This window comes from Podarcis pityusensis (genome assembly GCF_964106645.2).
Source record: "Podarcis pityusensis genome assembly, chromosome: 10".
NCBI classification, from domain to species: domain Eukaryota; kingdom Metazoa; phylum Chordata; class Lepidosauria; order Squamata; family Lacertidae; genus Podarcis; species Podarcis pityusensis.
Window position 1 is genome coordinate 15,769,315 of NC_138035.1, and position 13,878 is coordinate 15,783,192.

Sequence of the window (13,878 nt, forward strand, 5' to 3'; positions counted from 1 at the left end):
TGCTTTCCATTTGATTGGAGAACTGCACCACAAGGCTTGGAATGTGAATTTGGTAGATTCGACTTTAAATGCAAAGCGCATCAAATTTCTCCCTCGTTCTTAACTGGATGCAAAGATGCTCAGAGCAGCAAACCAGGGATGTAGTTCCCACCATTGCCTGGCCCCAGTTGTGAGCTTTCATAGTTGGGCAGCCTAAGGGTTGCCCTCTAGCTCTGCTTTCTCTGAAAAGCTGCTGTGAGTCAAATGGATCCATGTCCTATCCTTCAGGTGATGGTTCCTTTGGGACTCTCCACTAGATGCCGAGCGAGAGTGGGAGTTGTGGGGTAGCTTTATTCACGGTGTAAGGTTCTTAGGAGGAGCCAAAGTCAGAGGAGGACAAAGCAGATACCAGCAATGCTGTGAAATATCAATTCTGTGAAAAAATTGCATGCATGAGGAGCACCCATCCCCCAGTAAGCAACTGTATGGAAGCACCCTTTGTCAGAGAGAAGGGTGCTAGCCAAATCACCTACCTGGGGTGCTATTTTGCATTTGCAGAGATTTGTTCCTTTATTTATTATATATATTCCACCTTTCCTCCAAGGAGCCCAGGATGAGGTATCTGGATCTCCCACTCTACATATTATCCTCACAGCAACTAACTTTCTTTCTTTCTTTCTTTCTTTCTTTCTTTCTTTCTTTCTTTCTTTCTTTCTTTCTTTCTTTCTTTCTTTCTTTCTAGTGCTCTAATGAAAGGATGCCGCTGCTTAGAAATTGACTGCTGGGATGGACCAAACAATGATCCTGTTGTTTATCATGGACATACATTAACAAGCAAAATTAGCTTTAAGACCGTCATCCAGGTGATCAGCAAGTATGCCTTTTTGGTAGGTACATGTGTGACAAATTGGGGGTCGGTTAACAGAACACAATGACTAAGGTGCTTTCAGAGTTTTGGCCATAGATAGTGTATGTGATGGTGTCCTACCCATGGAACTTTCCCCAAGAATGTTTGCCCAGCACTGACTGTGCAGAGTTATAGGTGAAAAGATTCATATTTGTCCAAGCTCTTTCTTATGGACATAGGTGTCAACATTTCCCCTTTTTAAAGGGAAATTCCCTTATTCCAAATAGGATTCCTTGCAAGAAAAGGGAAAAGTTGACAGCTATGCTTATGGATGGTAATTATTTATTGCTGCTTCTGATTGTTTTCTGAGTTTTATTTTATCTTTATTCTGTTCTCTTACTATTGTTAGTTTTTTTGTTTTGCTTTTTAAATTAAGCTGATAATTGCATCTATCACAGTTGGGGAACTAGATGTTGTTGAATTCCAGTTTCCATCATCCCTGACCATGGGCCACGCTGGCTAGGGCTAATGGGAGACAAGAGTCCAACAACATCTGGAGAGCTATTGGTTCCCCATCTCTGCAACGCACTTTTGCATATGATTGAAGTCTCCCTGAGCTCAGTGGGATTTCCTTCAGAATAGGCACCCATAGCGTTGCAGTGTAAATATGCTAATGATATTTGCTTTTCGAATTTAGCTTTGGGCAAATGAAAGGTGGTGTAGAAATGTCTTAAAATTAATAATGTTAAGAAATAGTGCATTTCAGATTTTGCTGTTTTGACCATGTTTGCTATGGGTGGGTAGCTGAATGAAAATGAATTAGAGAATTCTAAGTGTTAGAAAGCACCTAAAGGTAATTTGGCCCATTCCTTAACCATCCCCACAAGATGAAACAAGTTGCAACAGTTAGAAAGCAGGGATGCAGTACAGAGGTCACCACAGGGCAAAAAGCTAGTATGCCAGTAGCCTTCTGGCATTTGTTGAACATGTGTGGACATAAACTGTGCAGGAGGTGTGGGGGGTGGGTTGTGTGTTTTTTGGCTAGATGTGCCCCCATCATCTGCACCACCTTTCCCGCTCTTGACTTTCCCACTTTACGTAGTAAGGTCTGAAGAGGGATTTTCCACATGCTGAGACAAGAAGTGGATAGAGAAAGGGCACACTCTAATAAACACTAAAACTCAGGGATGTCCTATGAAGCTGAATGCTGAAAGACTCAGTACAGGCAGAATGAGGTACTTCTTAACTCTCATTGCTCATAGTTAACCTATGAAATTCACTCCCACAACAAACAGTGCCAGTCAGTCAAATGTATTTGTGAAAAACTATTGGTCATTCAAAACAAACAAACAAACAAACAAACAAACAAACAAACAAACAGCAAAGGAGTACACTTTAACAGCACATGGGGCCCTGTGTTGTACAATGAAATTTTGCTTGATCAGCTGGGCTGCTAATGCAAACGTAGAAACCTAATTATGTCATGAATTTATTCTCCTCCATCAGCAAATGACAGGTTTTCTCCCTATTATTCAAAAAAGGAAACTCTGGAGAATTCTTTAAAAAAACCCTAACCCTAGGAAAATTTAACAGGGAGCAATACAGTACATAATGAACAATATTACCAACTCTCCTTGGCCACAGTACACAGACATTAAATTTGCATGTATTCTGGTGTAGCTCTCACCCAAATATGTTGTGGGTATAGTCTGAAATCTCAAAGCTGTGCATACCTTCCTCAATGCATCAACCTGTAATTAAAAATAAAATAAACTGGAAGACCATGATTGGATTTCCCTGAATAAATTGGTGAGAATTACATATTTGGAGATGAGATCTACAGTAGCTAACAGAAGGTCCCACTCTTTAACTTCATTTACAATACTTTGCAAATATAGGGGTTGCAGTCTTGCACACCATCAACAATCAGTCTATAATTGATTATATGGATTTCACATTGGCTGGCCCAGCTTTGCGCAGACCTATTAGAAATTTGCTTCAAATAATGTTTTTTTTGGCATATGCTGTAATTTCAACCAATATAGAAGCAAGGCAGTCTGAACTCTGGATAATATGGCCAGGAGGGAACCTAACCATGGGATTGTTGCGTGGCGAGTCCCCCCCCCCCCCCCGGAAGAAATAAAGACACAGGACACCAAGTATTAAGGTTAATGGGTGAAATAGGCTTTATTGATTACAGGAATGAGCGGTATTGGCTTAGGCATTGGCCCTATCGACTAGCTGGCTTCAGCCCGATTGCATGAAGACCGGCAAGGGTTAACCACCAGTAGAGGGAGTCCTGCTAAGGCACGTCAACTAGGAACTCCCCCGGAGTCACCACTTGGGGCATGCCTTGGGCCCACACCTCCATAGGCTTCGGACAGGGCAATGCCTCTCGGAGTCCTTTATCGGACTACCCTTCTCTGTGGGGAGAGGCGATGGCGCTTCCCTCCCCCCCTCACATACACTTAACCCTCCCTTGCCAATGCCTAACCGCCAATACCAAGGCGAGTTGCTACGAAGTAGGCGAAAAACCAATTGGCTGTATATGCCAATTACCAATTGGGAAAAAGTCCTACCAGGCCCCGAGGCGACCAACCGAAGTCCATAGCAAGTCAGGGAACCTACCCAAGGGAAGGGAGGGTGGGAAACTGAATCAGCTGGCTGGCGCTGATGGAAAGAGGGGGAGCCTCGGCCGCGCCAACCCTAAATAGGGCAAGCCACGCCCCCCTCCCCAGCCAGCCGATTGGCTGGCTGAGAGGGTGACGTGGCCGAGGATTCCCCTGATCTCGCGGGGGCTAGGAACAGCCCCCACGCACGTGGGGTGGGCGGGAAGTCCTCCCTAGCTCAGAAGTGGCTGAACCTAACCATGGGATTGTCATCTGGGGAAGTTTGGAGGTGCAGCTGGTGGGAGTGAATAGTTCTGCACTCTTTCCATGGTTTATACCTGCACAATCTTTTGAAGATGGCCTTGCTCTGCCAGGAAGATTACTTTGTGGCCACAGGCAAGTTCTATTTCTCATCCGAGCTTACTTCACAGAATTCTCGTGAAGAGAAAATGGGATAATCCGGAGTATTTTCCCTTCAACAAAGGATAAGATGAAATGTGGCAGATAAACTATTTCCATCTGGTGCCAAGGACAAAAATGAAAGAGGCTTTCACCTGTCAGTCTTAAATCTTTAGCATTTTAAATCAAAAGGCAATCTGGTTCAGTTGGTTTTGAAGGAGACTACGCAGCCAAAAAAAAAAAAAAAAGTAATTCTTGCACATATCTAGCATTTATTTATTAAGGGAAATCTTGTATACACTTATTTTAGCATACTCTTTTCTCTTTGTTTATGTCTGGATGGCACCATAAACTAAAGCAACACAGTGGTGGTTGGTACCCATTGCGATTGGTAGGGCAGAAGGTAAAGAGACTAACAGAAGGTGGAACCAGAGCCAAAGTTTTGCCCCCATCCTGCTATGGCAAAGCTGGTTTAATTGCAAATGAGAATCAGACAGGTGGGGACTTTCTGAGAGCATAGTGAGGTTGGTGGGGAAGTGACTCATTCACCCTAATGGACCAGCCTCCACTGCAGCAACAATGAAACTTCAGGATAGTAATCTGAACATGACTCACCTTATATCCAAATCCTTTACAAGCTGCGGTTTGTAGCTGTAGGGCTGTTTCATGGCCAGCTTTGTTTCCACGTAATGCTCACACACATGGAATGTCTCTTGGGCTTTCCCACGGGTATAGCTGCTGTTGGTCAGTTCCCTTTGCCTTGAAGCTGCCAGCATCGCATAAATCAGTAGCTGTATCCAGGATGATCCTAGTTCATATGAGAAATCGCCACATTAACACAGTCCTGAGAATGCTTGACGGAATCTTTTGTGGTGAGGGAAAATGCCTATAGCCAAGGTCCAGAAAACCATGCTGCTAGTTCCCAAGGTGTCTGCTTCTCTTAAGAGCATCTCCCCATGCCGTACGACAAACTGCTTTTAGAAAAGGAGTGTGTCCCCTCACCTCACCTCCCAGCCCCCGCAAATCTGTTTGTAATATGACATTGGCCTTGCGTAAAGGGGAATAGCTAGAAAATCCCTTTGGAGATATCCAAGTTCTTGGGTATGCCTGAAGTAGCTCTTCGAAGTTTAACCTATCACTGATGCACACGCATTACAATACCACCCCTGGTTTTGTAAGGTAAAATGTATACCCAAATCCCATAACAGCACCTGTATGTGGTCTGTAGCACAAAAGAGAACTGTCGTTTCTTTGAGAGGGGTTGCTTCTGCCTAGGCAAATCAGCTGGGGTATAAGATGTCGCAGTATTGTTTTGTATCTTTATTGCAGATAACAGTGCATGCTTCTCATAGTATTCTTTTCTCTTGTTTTATATTTTCATATTTGTGTAACTGGGAATTACAGTATTCATTGAATTGTACTTCCAGGTCTCCGATTATCCTCTGATACTGTCTTTGGAGAATCACTGTAGCCCTAAACAGCAGGAAGTAATGGCAGATTATCTGACAAATATCCTGGGTGACATGTTGGTTATATCTGCGATTGATGATATAATGCCAACTGAGCTCCCTTCCCCTGAGGTAACAAAACTGAGTTGCTCTTTCATAAAAGATAACAAGGAGGAAATCACTGCAGTTGGCATGGTTATTTCCTAAGAAGTTTATCATGTTCCTCCCATTAAAATATGCAGAATTAACTACACCTGGAATACAGTCTGTTTGGTATAGAGTTATTGTACAAATAGAAAACAACCAGTATGCTCCCCCCTCAAGATTAAGAAGAAAACATGCATGTCAAAAAATTCAAGTGTAGACCAAAACATTGGAAATACAATGCATTGTAGATTCCCTTGAACCTTCCAATGCATGTATTCATGATTTATTATTTATTATTACCCTAAGGATGATAACACACCTTATATTTGTTATGCGATTTTAGTTATGCGATTCCAAAACAAAATCCTGCAACATGTCAGAAAGGTACTTGTGTGGAATGCATTAAAAGTCTCACAATCTGAGCTTCATATCCCTCGTTTGCTTTTCAAAGCAGACTTTAAAATATTCATTCTGGGAGTTTGCAAATGTTTTTTTCTCCATCCTACATCTCCATTCCGGAGTTCTTGAATGAAAACACCAGATAGGCAACTGTACTTACTTGAGGTTAACAAGCATGGCTTGCCATGAAAGCTACTTGGCTGCAAGCTGTTCTTTGTGTCGCCACAGCTACGAATCAGGACAAAAGAATGACTTCATGCACTATCCTAGCAACTTTTCCCCATGGCAGCTTCAAGGGATGGCATTTGGAAAAGCTGGGATGGAGCACAACAATTGAGTGATAAAGATTGACACTTTTGTCCCAGCCTTTGTAGTTTAAAGGGCTTGTCTGCACCAGAGTTTAATGTGGATTTGAAGCTCCTTGTGTCTCTAAACTATTTGTGGCATCCACTCAACATCTCCCTTATTCAAGTGATAGCCCATGAACCACATGTTGGCAGTGTGCGCGAAAGCCCACCCCATTCTGCCCCCTTCTGGCGCTGAAAACGGTGGTCACTTTGGTGGTCGCACATGTGCTGAAGTCACACAAATGGTGAGTTTCCTGTAGCAATAATGTGGGGAAAGGATTCTAGCCCATGTGAATTTGAAAGGTACCTATTTGAATAGTTTTATTTGCACAGTCCCAGTTTTTTATTTGGAGATTTGTCCACTGTTAGCAAATACGTTCTAATTTTAAACCAGGAGTGAGCAACCGCAGGCCCAGGTGCTGAATGCTGTTGTCCTGCAGACCTCTCTCTTTGGCCCCTAGGGTTCTCATTGGGCCACACCCCTCACTTCCCCACTCTGTGCCCTCTTCAACTGCTTTTTTCTGGAATGTGTCCTTGGACTGTAATAGAGGCAACTCCCCATCCAGGATGCGCATGACCACGTGCCCTTTTTTTGCACCAAAAGAGGGCGGAACAGTGGGAGGGCAGACTTGACGGGCGTCTCACTGTCGCACATGGTGCCTTGGAATGCAACCGCCGCATAAATGAGGAGTTACCTGTAATGCTATTTGCTTGCCTAGATGAACAGATGAGTGTGGGGAGGTGTGTGGGCTGACAGCTCTGAATTTTGCATGGCTGGAACATAGGCTATTGTAGAAAAGTGAGAGTCACACCTGTTGCTCCACACTTTTGCCTTTGACCCCACCCACCACGGTCAGCATGTCCCCCCCCCCAAAGGTTGTCCACAAGGAAATGTGGTGCTCAGGCTGCCATTGCATGTTTACAGCAACCTGATCAGCACAAGAGTTTAAACATGCAACTTTGGCAATTGGATGGGTTTTATTATTATTATTATTTTTAAAAAAGGAGAAGAAATGGGTTAAAGCCATCTCTTTCAGCTACGGTGCACCATTAAAACCTACACGGGAGTACAGTGTAATACTTTTTATGAGGAGAATTTAATCATACAGATGCTCAGCAGTACTGTTCTTAATTGCAAAAAAGGAACAAATGGATCAGGAGAGAATTACAGATATAAAGCAGAACTCTTGGGAAATAATGCCATCTTGCAAGTACTGTTCACGTTTCTTGATTTCAGGTGGAAAGGGATATAAATAACTTTAAATGCACTGCAGAACTCAAAAGATTTGCTGTAAATTGATTCAGGAGGTATGAGGACTTTGGAGGGGGTTGGAATTCCAGTTATTGTAAAATCAGAGTACCTGCCCTTTCTTTTCTCCTGTGCTATGGAAACTCGAAATGTGCTCTTTTGTCTGTGTGTCTTTTCTTCCTATTTCATACCTCATTCAAGCCAAATTTTCACTAGAAATGTGAAAAATACCATCAGGATTCATTTGATCAAGATGATAATGCTTGCTTGGTATCACCTGGCTCAAACTCAGGCAACCTCTGAGTTTAACATGTGAGGAAAAGCAACAAACAAAGCAAACACATCAATAGCACAGCAAGTAGTGCCAGTGAACAGCTAGTCATGTGTTAGGCACAGCTTTGGGCTAACGGCAAAATAGGAACCCATGAGTCTCCAGAGGTTCTTGGATGTTGTCTCCCATTGCCCTGACCATTGGCTGGGACTGATGGGACTTGGAGCAACATTTCCTGGAGGCCCACACGTTCTGAATCACTGTCTTCCATTTTTATCACTTTTTCTTCTTCCTTCTTGTGTTATTTATGATTCTTAATACTTATTCCTTTCTTATCACAGTCACTGAAATTCAAAATAATGATTAAAAATAAGAAAATTGGGACACTTGAAGAAACGCTTGCAAGGAAGGGCACGGATAGCCATGGTCAGACAGGGGAATTTGAAGAGGAAGAAACAAGTGATGAGGAGCTGGACGACAACCCTTCGCTCCCCAAGCAACCGCTGCTGAAAAAGAGAAGGGCACGCTGGAAAGGCTCAGCTCCACCTCGGAAAAAACAAAAGGTATGACCTGAAGTCATGTCTAGTTAGATCCTGGGTTTAAAACCTACCAGAAAGCAAACACACCAGCCCTCCCTCCTCTTTCTGACATATTTTTCACTGCTCTAAGATTTACTGCAGTGTGCTCTGTGTAGGGTTGCCCTTTGGTCCCGAGGCTGCAGCTAGTGTAACACCATCACAAAACACCTTCTTGTTGGATTTGCTCTGGCTGCCAGTTTGCTACTGAGCCAAGTTCAAAGCTCTGGTGCAAATGTATAAGGTCTTTGCAGCACATGGCCAGGTTGCTTGAGAGACTGCCTTCTCCCTTCTATTTCCAGTAGGTCAGTGTGTTCTGCAGGGGAGCTTCTCCTTAAGTCTGAAGCTAGAGGATGCCTGCTCTACAGTAACTCGGAGCAGGGCTTTCAGTGTGGTTGCCCCTGTTTTGTGAAACAGTATCCCCTGTCAAGATACGACAGGTGCCAACTACCTGCACTTCCTGCAAACAACTGTCCGCAGCCTTAATCAGTATGTTCCATATTGTATAGTTTAACCATTAAGTGTTACACAGAAAGGATGCAAATCTTGTTTTACAGATCTTCGGTGCGGTATAGTAGTTAGACACCATATATTTAAAGAACATCCCCCCCCATCCTTAAAATCCTGAGAATAGTAGTTTACCTCTAGCAGAACTGCAGTACTCAGCACCCTTAGCAGACGATAGTCCCTAGGATTCTTGTCGAGGGGAAATGTGCTTCAAAATGTATAGTGTGTATCAGGAATGCCAACATGGTTGTGACTGTGGGTGCCTGTGGCTGTGGGTGCCATGCAGTGTGCATGGTCCTGGTACCGAAATTCATGGGTGCCCGGCCCCTTCATGAGGAATTTTGTGGGTGCTCGGGCACCCAAGGCCCCAGGGAGTTGGCACCTGTGGTGTGCATGCAGCTTCAGAATGGGATTGGGAAAACATGTTTATATCCCTACTCATGAAGTTGGCTAGGCTAAGTCACTATCTTTCAGTCTAGACTACTTCTTAGGGTTGCTGTGAAGATAAAGAGAAGGGAATCCATGCATGCTGCATTGAGCAATGAAGGTAGAAAACATATATGAATAGTGATTTGACTATGAGTTGCAGCCAACTGAATTCTACTCAGAGTAGACCTATTGAAATTAATGGACCTAGTTTTGTTTCGTTATTTAATTTTAATGAGTTTAACTCAGAGTGTGATTGACATTGAATAGAACCCCTTTCCTGATGTGCTTTCAACAGAAATTGACATCTCAGTTGAAACTGAGATAGTATCTTTTAAAAAAATATTAACAAACCTTCAGTCATCTCCCATATTATTTATAGATGAAGAAAATAAAGATTGCCTTGGCACTGTCAGAACTTGTGATTTATACCAAATCTCGGAAGTTTGTAAGCTTTGAAGACTCCAGAGAAAAGCAGTTTTTTTATGAAAACAATTCAATTGGTGAGCTGAAAGCCCGAAAGCTGGCAAAACTCGCAGGTAATGTTGCTGTTTTCTCTTGCTTAAGCCTTCTGAACTGTCAATAAACTTTATGAGGCAGCTTGTCACCAGCTGGCAGGCAGTGAGATGTTTGGAGCGTTGATTCAGCGCTCTGCATGAGTTGAGTGGCTAAAGGTTTGTGTTGATTGGCTGTTAGCTACATTTCATCCAAGCCAAAAATATACAAAAAGAGAAAAATATCAGTAAGTGGAAGCTTGCAGGGTTTTCTTTGTTTTTGTTTAAAAGAATAATAAAAAAATATCGGATAAGTGACTGCAATTTTGTTCCGCTGTCCAGTGTTGCTTGGATCCAGTCCAGGCAGAGTTGAGCCTGGCCTGGAATGCAGGAGTTTATCTTCCCTTCTGCCTCTCTCTGCAGAAAACACGTCAGTTGGGTTTTCCGTGGATTGACATTTGTTCAGACTGCGTGGTAAACAGCGGGTTTTCCTGGGGGAAGTGGTGGGACAAAAAAACCCCAAACAAATGAACAAAAACTCCCACTCACTCTCTAAACTGGTTTGGCATAATTTGTCCCTTGCTAACCCTGATTAAAATAAGCCTGAATACGCTTCTCGATTTATACAGAGAGTACTGTTTTCATCAGGGTTTCCAAGGTACCGTAAGTTCATGACCAGATTGAACCAGGTACATTTCAATCAGGACTAGGAATGATCAAATGTAACACCACACCAGAAAAAGGGGGTGGGAAGTGATTTGTGCCTAAGTAGGATGCATAATGGTTTTGAGCCTGTGACTGTCTCTTGATTCATAAGAGCTGTTTCTACTGTGTTGGACGTAAAGTCCCCAGAAACAGAAATATATCAGGTACAGACCAAACTGCATGTTATTTTATTGATGCATTTTGGGGGCAATGGGTGCTTGAATTTTACTTGGGGTGGGGGTCAGCAGCTGTGAGCTCACTATTCAGAGCTTGCTCCTCATCTGGATCAGGGCCTCACACTCATTCCCTATTTGCTGCTAAGTTCCTTTTGCATTCCTTTTGCAGTAAACAGCCGTTTCAGGGGCAAGTAGCAGGTATAGAGAGGGAGGGTCATCAGGAAATGGGTGTGAGCCCCTAATCTGCATCGGGAAGATGTTCCAGATTGGGGCTTCATGGCTGCCTTTTTTCTTCAAAACGGCTGCTAGTTTAAGAACATTGTTAAATAAGTGAATAACAAATAATTGGGCCACAGTATTATCATAATTATTATTACATATTGAATTTGTTCTTTGCTCTATCTTGCCCAGGGCAACCAAGAGTGACAAACAAACAAACAAACAAACAAACAAACAAAACCCACCCCATAGATGCATCAAAATCAAGAAGAAAAAGAAATACATTAAAAACATTCCACCCATTTCTAAAAGACAGACAGATAGTTCAAGGCCAAAGGCCTGGTTATAGGGGAAAGTTTTTGCCTGGTGCCTAAAGACCCTGATAAATAAAATATGGGACTAATATCCATCCAATTTCTTCACTTTTAGTGATCACACCATTTGATTTATATAAAGAATGTTTTTATAGCTAATATAAGTATAGCTAATAAATATATGGATTTTTGATAACTTTGTACTCCCCCATCCTTCCAGGGCATTAACAATTAAGGTAAAGGAACAGATTATGACAAAATGAATGGTCACATCAATACACATCAGAATATTTTAAATGTGCATGTGTACTCAAACAGTTTTTTAAAATAAAAAAACCATTGCTTTCAATCGGTTGGGCTGTTGTGTACCAATAACATGAATTTAAAAATGTCTTGTAGCTAATGAATTTGTTCAGCACACCGTCAGATTTCTTACAAGAATATACCCAAAAGGAACCCGGGCCAACTCTTCCAATTATAACCCTCAAGAATTCTGGAACGTTGGGTGTCAGATAGGTAGGTGATTTCAAGTTGTCGTCATTGTTATTGTCGTTCAGAACATGTCTTCTTGCTTATGTATGGCGCAAGGCTTGACATTTCATTACAAGAATTTTTCACTCCTCTGAAAGATTGTCAGCATGGATTCCTTTTCAACCTTTTGTTCTTGCACAACTTGGATACAACACAAAGAAAGGGTGCTTAATTCCCATTCAAATCAGTGGAGTTATTTCTGTGGACTGCTGATGAAGTGACTGGACTAGTCTATGTATCTAGCTTCAGAAGCATTGCCCAGACATCCCCAGCCTCTTCCTGCTACAGTCAGATCACTGGAGACACCTGAGTTCCAGTAAAAGAATGCAAGTGTTTTGGTTTTCCCCTTGTAGACGTTTGCTCTTCTTTGCTTGCTCTCCATGGAGTAGGTGAGAGAACCTGTTTCTGCTGTTGCCTCTCTTACCTACTATCCTGACTCCAGGTCCCACCTGGTTCTCCACCCATTATAGCCGCTCCTGTCTTGCTGCATGCTTTGCAGTATAGAGCTAAGCATGAGTCGTGTATTGAGCTGTCTGTCTAAATCTACGCCCCTCCTTTGTTGTAGCTAACATTTGTTGTAACTGAAGATTTGCTGATATTGAGACAGATCACAGACAGATATCTCACACACAGTATTTAGCTATCGCATCCGTAAATGTTAAAACAGGAACATGGCGTGCAGTGAGGAAATTGGCATGGGTAAATTGTAGAATCAAATCACAGTTTTGGGAATAGCAAAGCCCCTGAAAGACAAGCCTTCTAATGTAGCAAAACATATACAATAGAACCTTACACTCAGCAAAAATTAGTATGCCTCCCACACGCAACTGCAGTGTAGGTTGGAAACAACTGGGTTAGTACAGCTATACAATTATTTTCTTTTATTTATGAAGTAAAATGAAAAGCAGTGATACATGCACTAGAGGAAAATGCACGGTGATCATTTAAATAAAGTGTTATTATCTGCATTGCATTTATTTGACATAGTAAGAAATAACAAAAAAAAAAGAGGTTGTAGAATTCAAAATGCTTTTTGAGGTATTGCCTTAGCATTAATGAAATGGGAACTTTTCACACAAATGTAGTGCAGTCCTGTGTATGTCTACTAGAAGTAAGCCCACTGAGTTCCATGGGATTTACTCACAGGCGTGTGTGTGTGTGTGTGTGTGTATGTATATAGTTGCATCCGTAGTGTAACTGTAGCAATGCTAAATAGTCATTTAATGCCAACAAATATTTTTGAAGTATTTATCATGTTATCAAAATCAAGTTAGAGATATTAATGTTCCATGTAACAGCGCAATGCATCCCAACTGTTTATAGATGAACAGTTAACAGTCCAGTCCATAAGCTATTGCCAGACATGGAAGATCAGACTTTCACATGGAACTATTATAGTCACAAGATCTCCCCAGTATTACCTATTTCCAATGTTCAGGCTGTGAGTTCTAAGACAGCACATGTACACAAGAGGGAGGATGGGGAAATCTCCAGTGTTTGCAGAATTACAGCCATTTTTAGAGGAAAGAAACCCTAAGAGGAGGGAAAACCTTCATTTTAGCTGTGGGTTTGAGGGCATAACTAGATGTGTCATGAGAGATCTCCCACAAAATTTCTTTTTTCTTTTTTAATGGCAGATATGGGGTGAGTTAAATCAGATTGGGACTGCAATATTGAAGGGGTGGGGTTAACCCTTTTCTTCTGCACCTTTTTCTCTCCCTCCAAGTTATTATTGGCCTGATGGAGAAACTTAAACATACCCACATTATACCTATAAGTTGCCCCTTTGAAGCAAATGGCGGCTCCGGGAGGGGCAATTTTGACCTACCCTCCCACAGTCCAAAACCCCTACAACTTCACTGTGGCTACTTAACAACAACAACAACAACCCAACATGAGATCCTAATCTTATTTGGCCCTGACTCAGAAAAGTTATATTACTGTAGGTATAAGGTCAGCTTGAAATATGCCTTGTGAAATTCAGCAGGACATTTAGAAGGATGTCCAGTACACCAGGTCCTACCTCTGCTGTCTGGGTTTCCTTTTAAGCAAAGAGAATCATGAATCAGTATTATTGTTTTTAAATGACCAACTCATGCTTCACAGTTTCTATAAGCACGTGTTTACTCCCTGTGCAGGGGTGGGGATGATAACTAAATCTGAGGATTCCCAAGGAATATGAGTCTGAGAAAGCAAAAAGTTCACGACCCTTTCTTTCCAAGACTAAATCTTGAAA

General features: G+C 42.2%; 1 protein-coding gene across 1 annotated transcript in view; it reads left to right on the plus strand.

Moving 5' to 3' along the window:
* Positions 1 to 13,878, plus strand: part of LOC308486265 (1-phosphatidylinositol 4,5-bisphosphate phosphodiesterase zeta-1-like) — a 52,480-nt gene that overhangs the window by 15,591 nt on the left and 23,011 nt on the right. Inside the window, exons 5-9 of the mRNA XM_081022875.1 lie at positions 722 to 866; positions 5,262 to 5,414; positions 8,037 to 8,258; positions 9,586 to 9,742; positions 11,511 to 11,627. Coding sequence (XP_080879001.1) covers positions 722 to 866; positions 5,262 to 5,414; positions 8,037 to 8,258; positions 9,586 to 9,742; positions 11,511 to 11,627 — 794 coding nt within the window. The remainder of the gene's footprint in view (positions 1 to 721; positions 867 to 5,261; positions 5,415 to 8,036; positions 8,259 to 9,585; positions 9,743 to 11,510; positions 11,628 to 13,878) is intronic.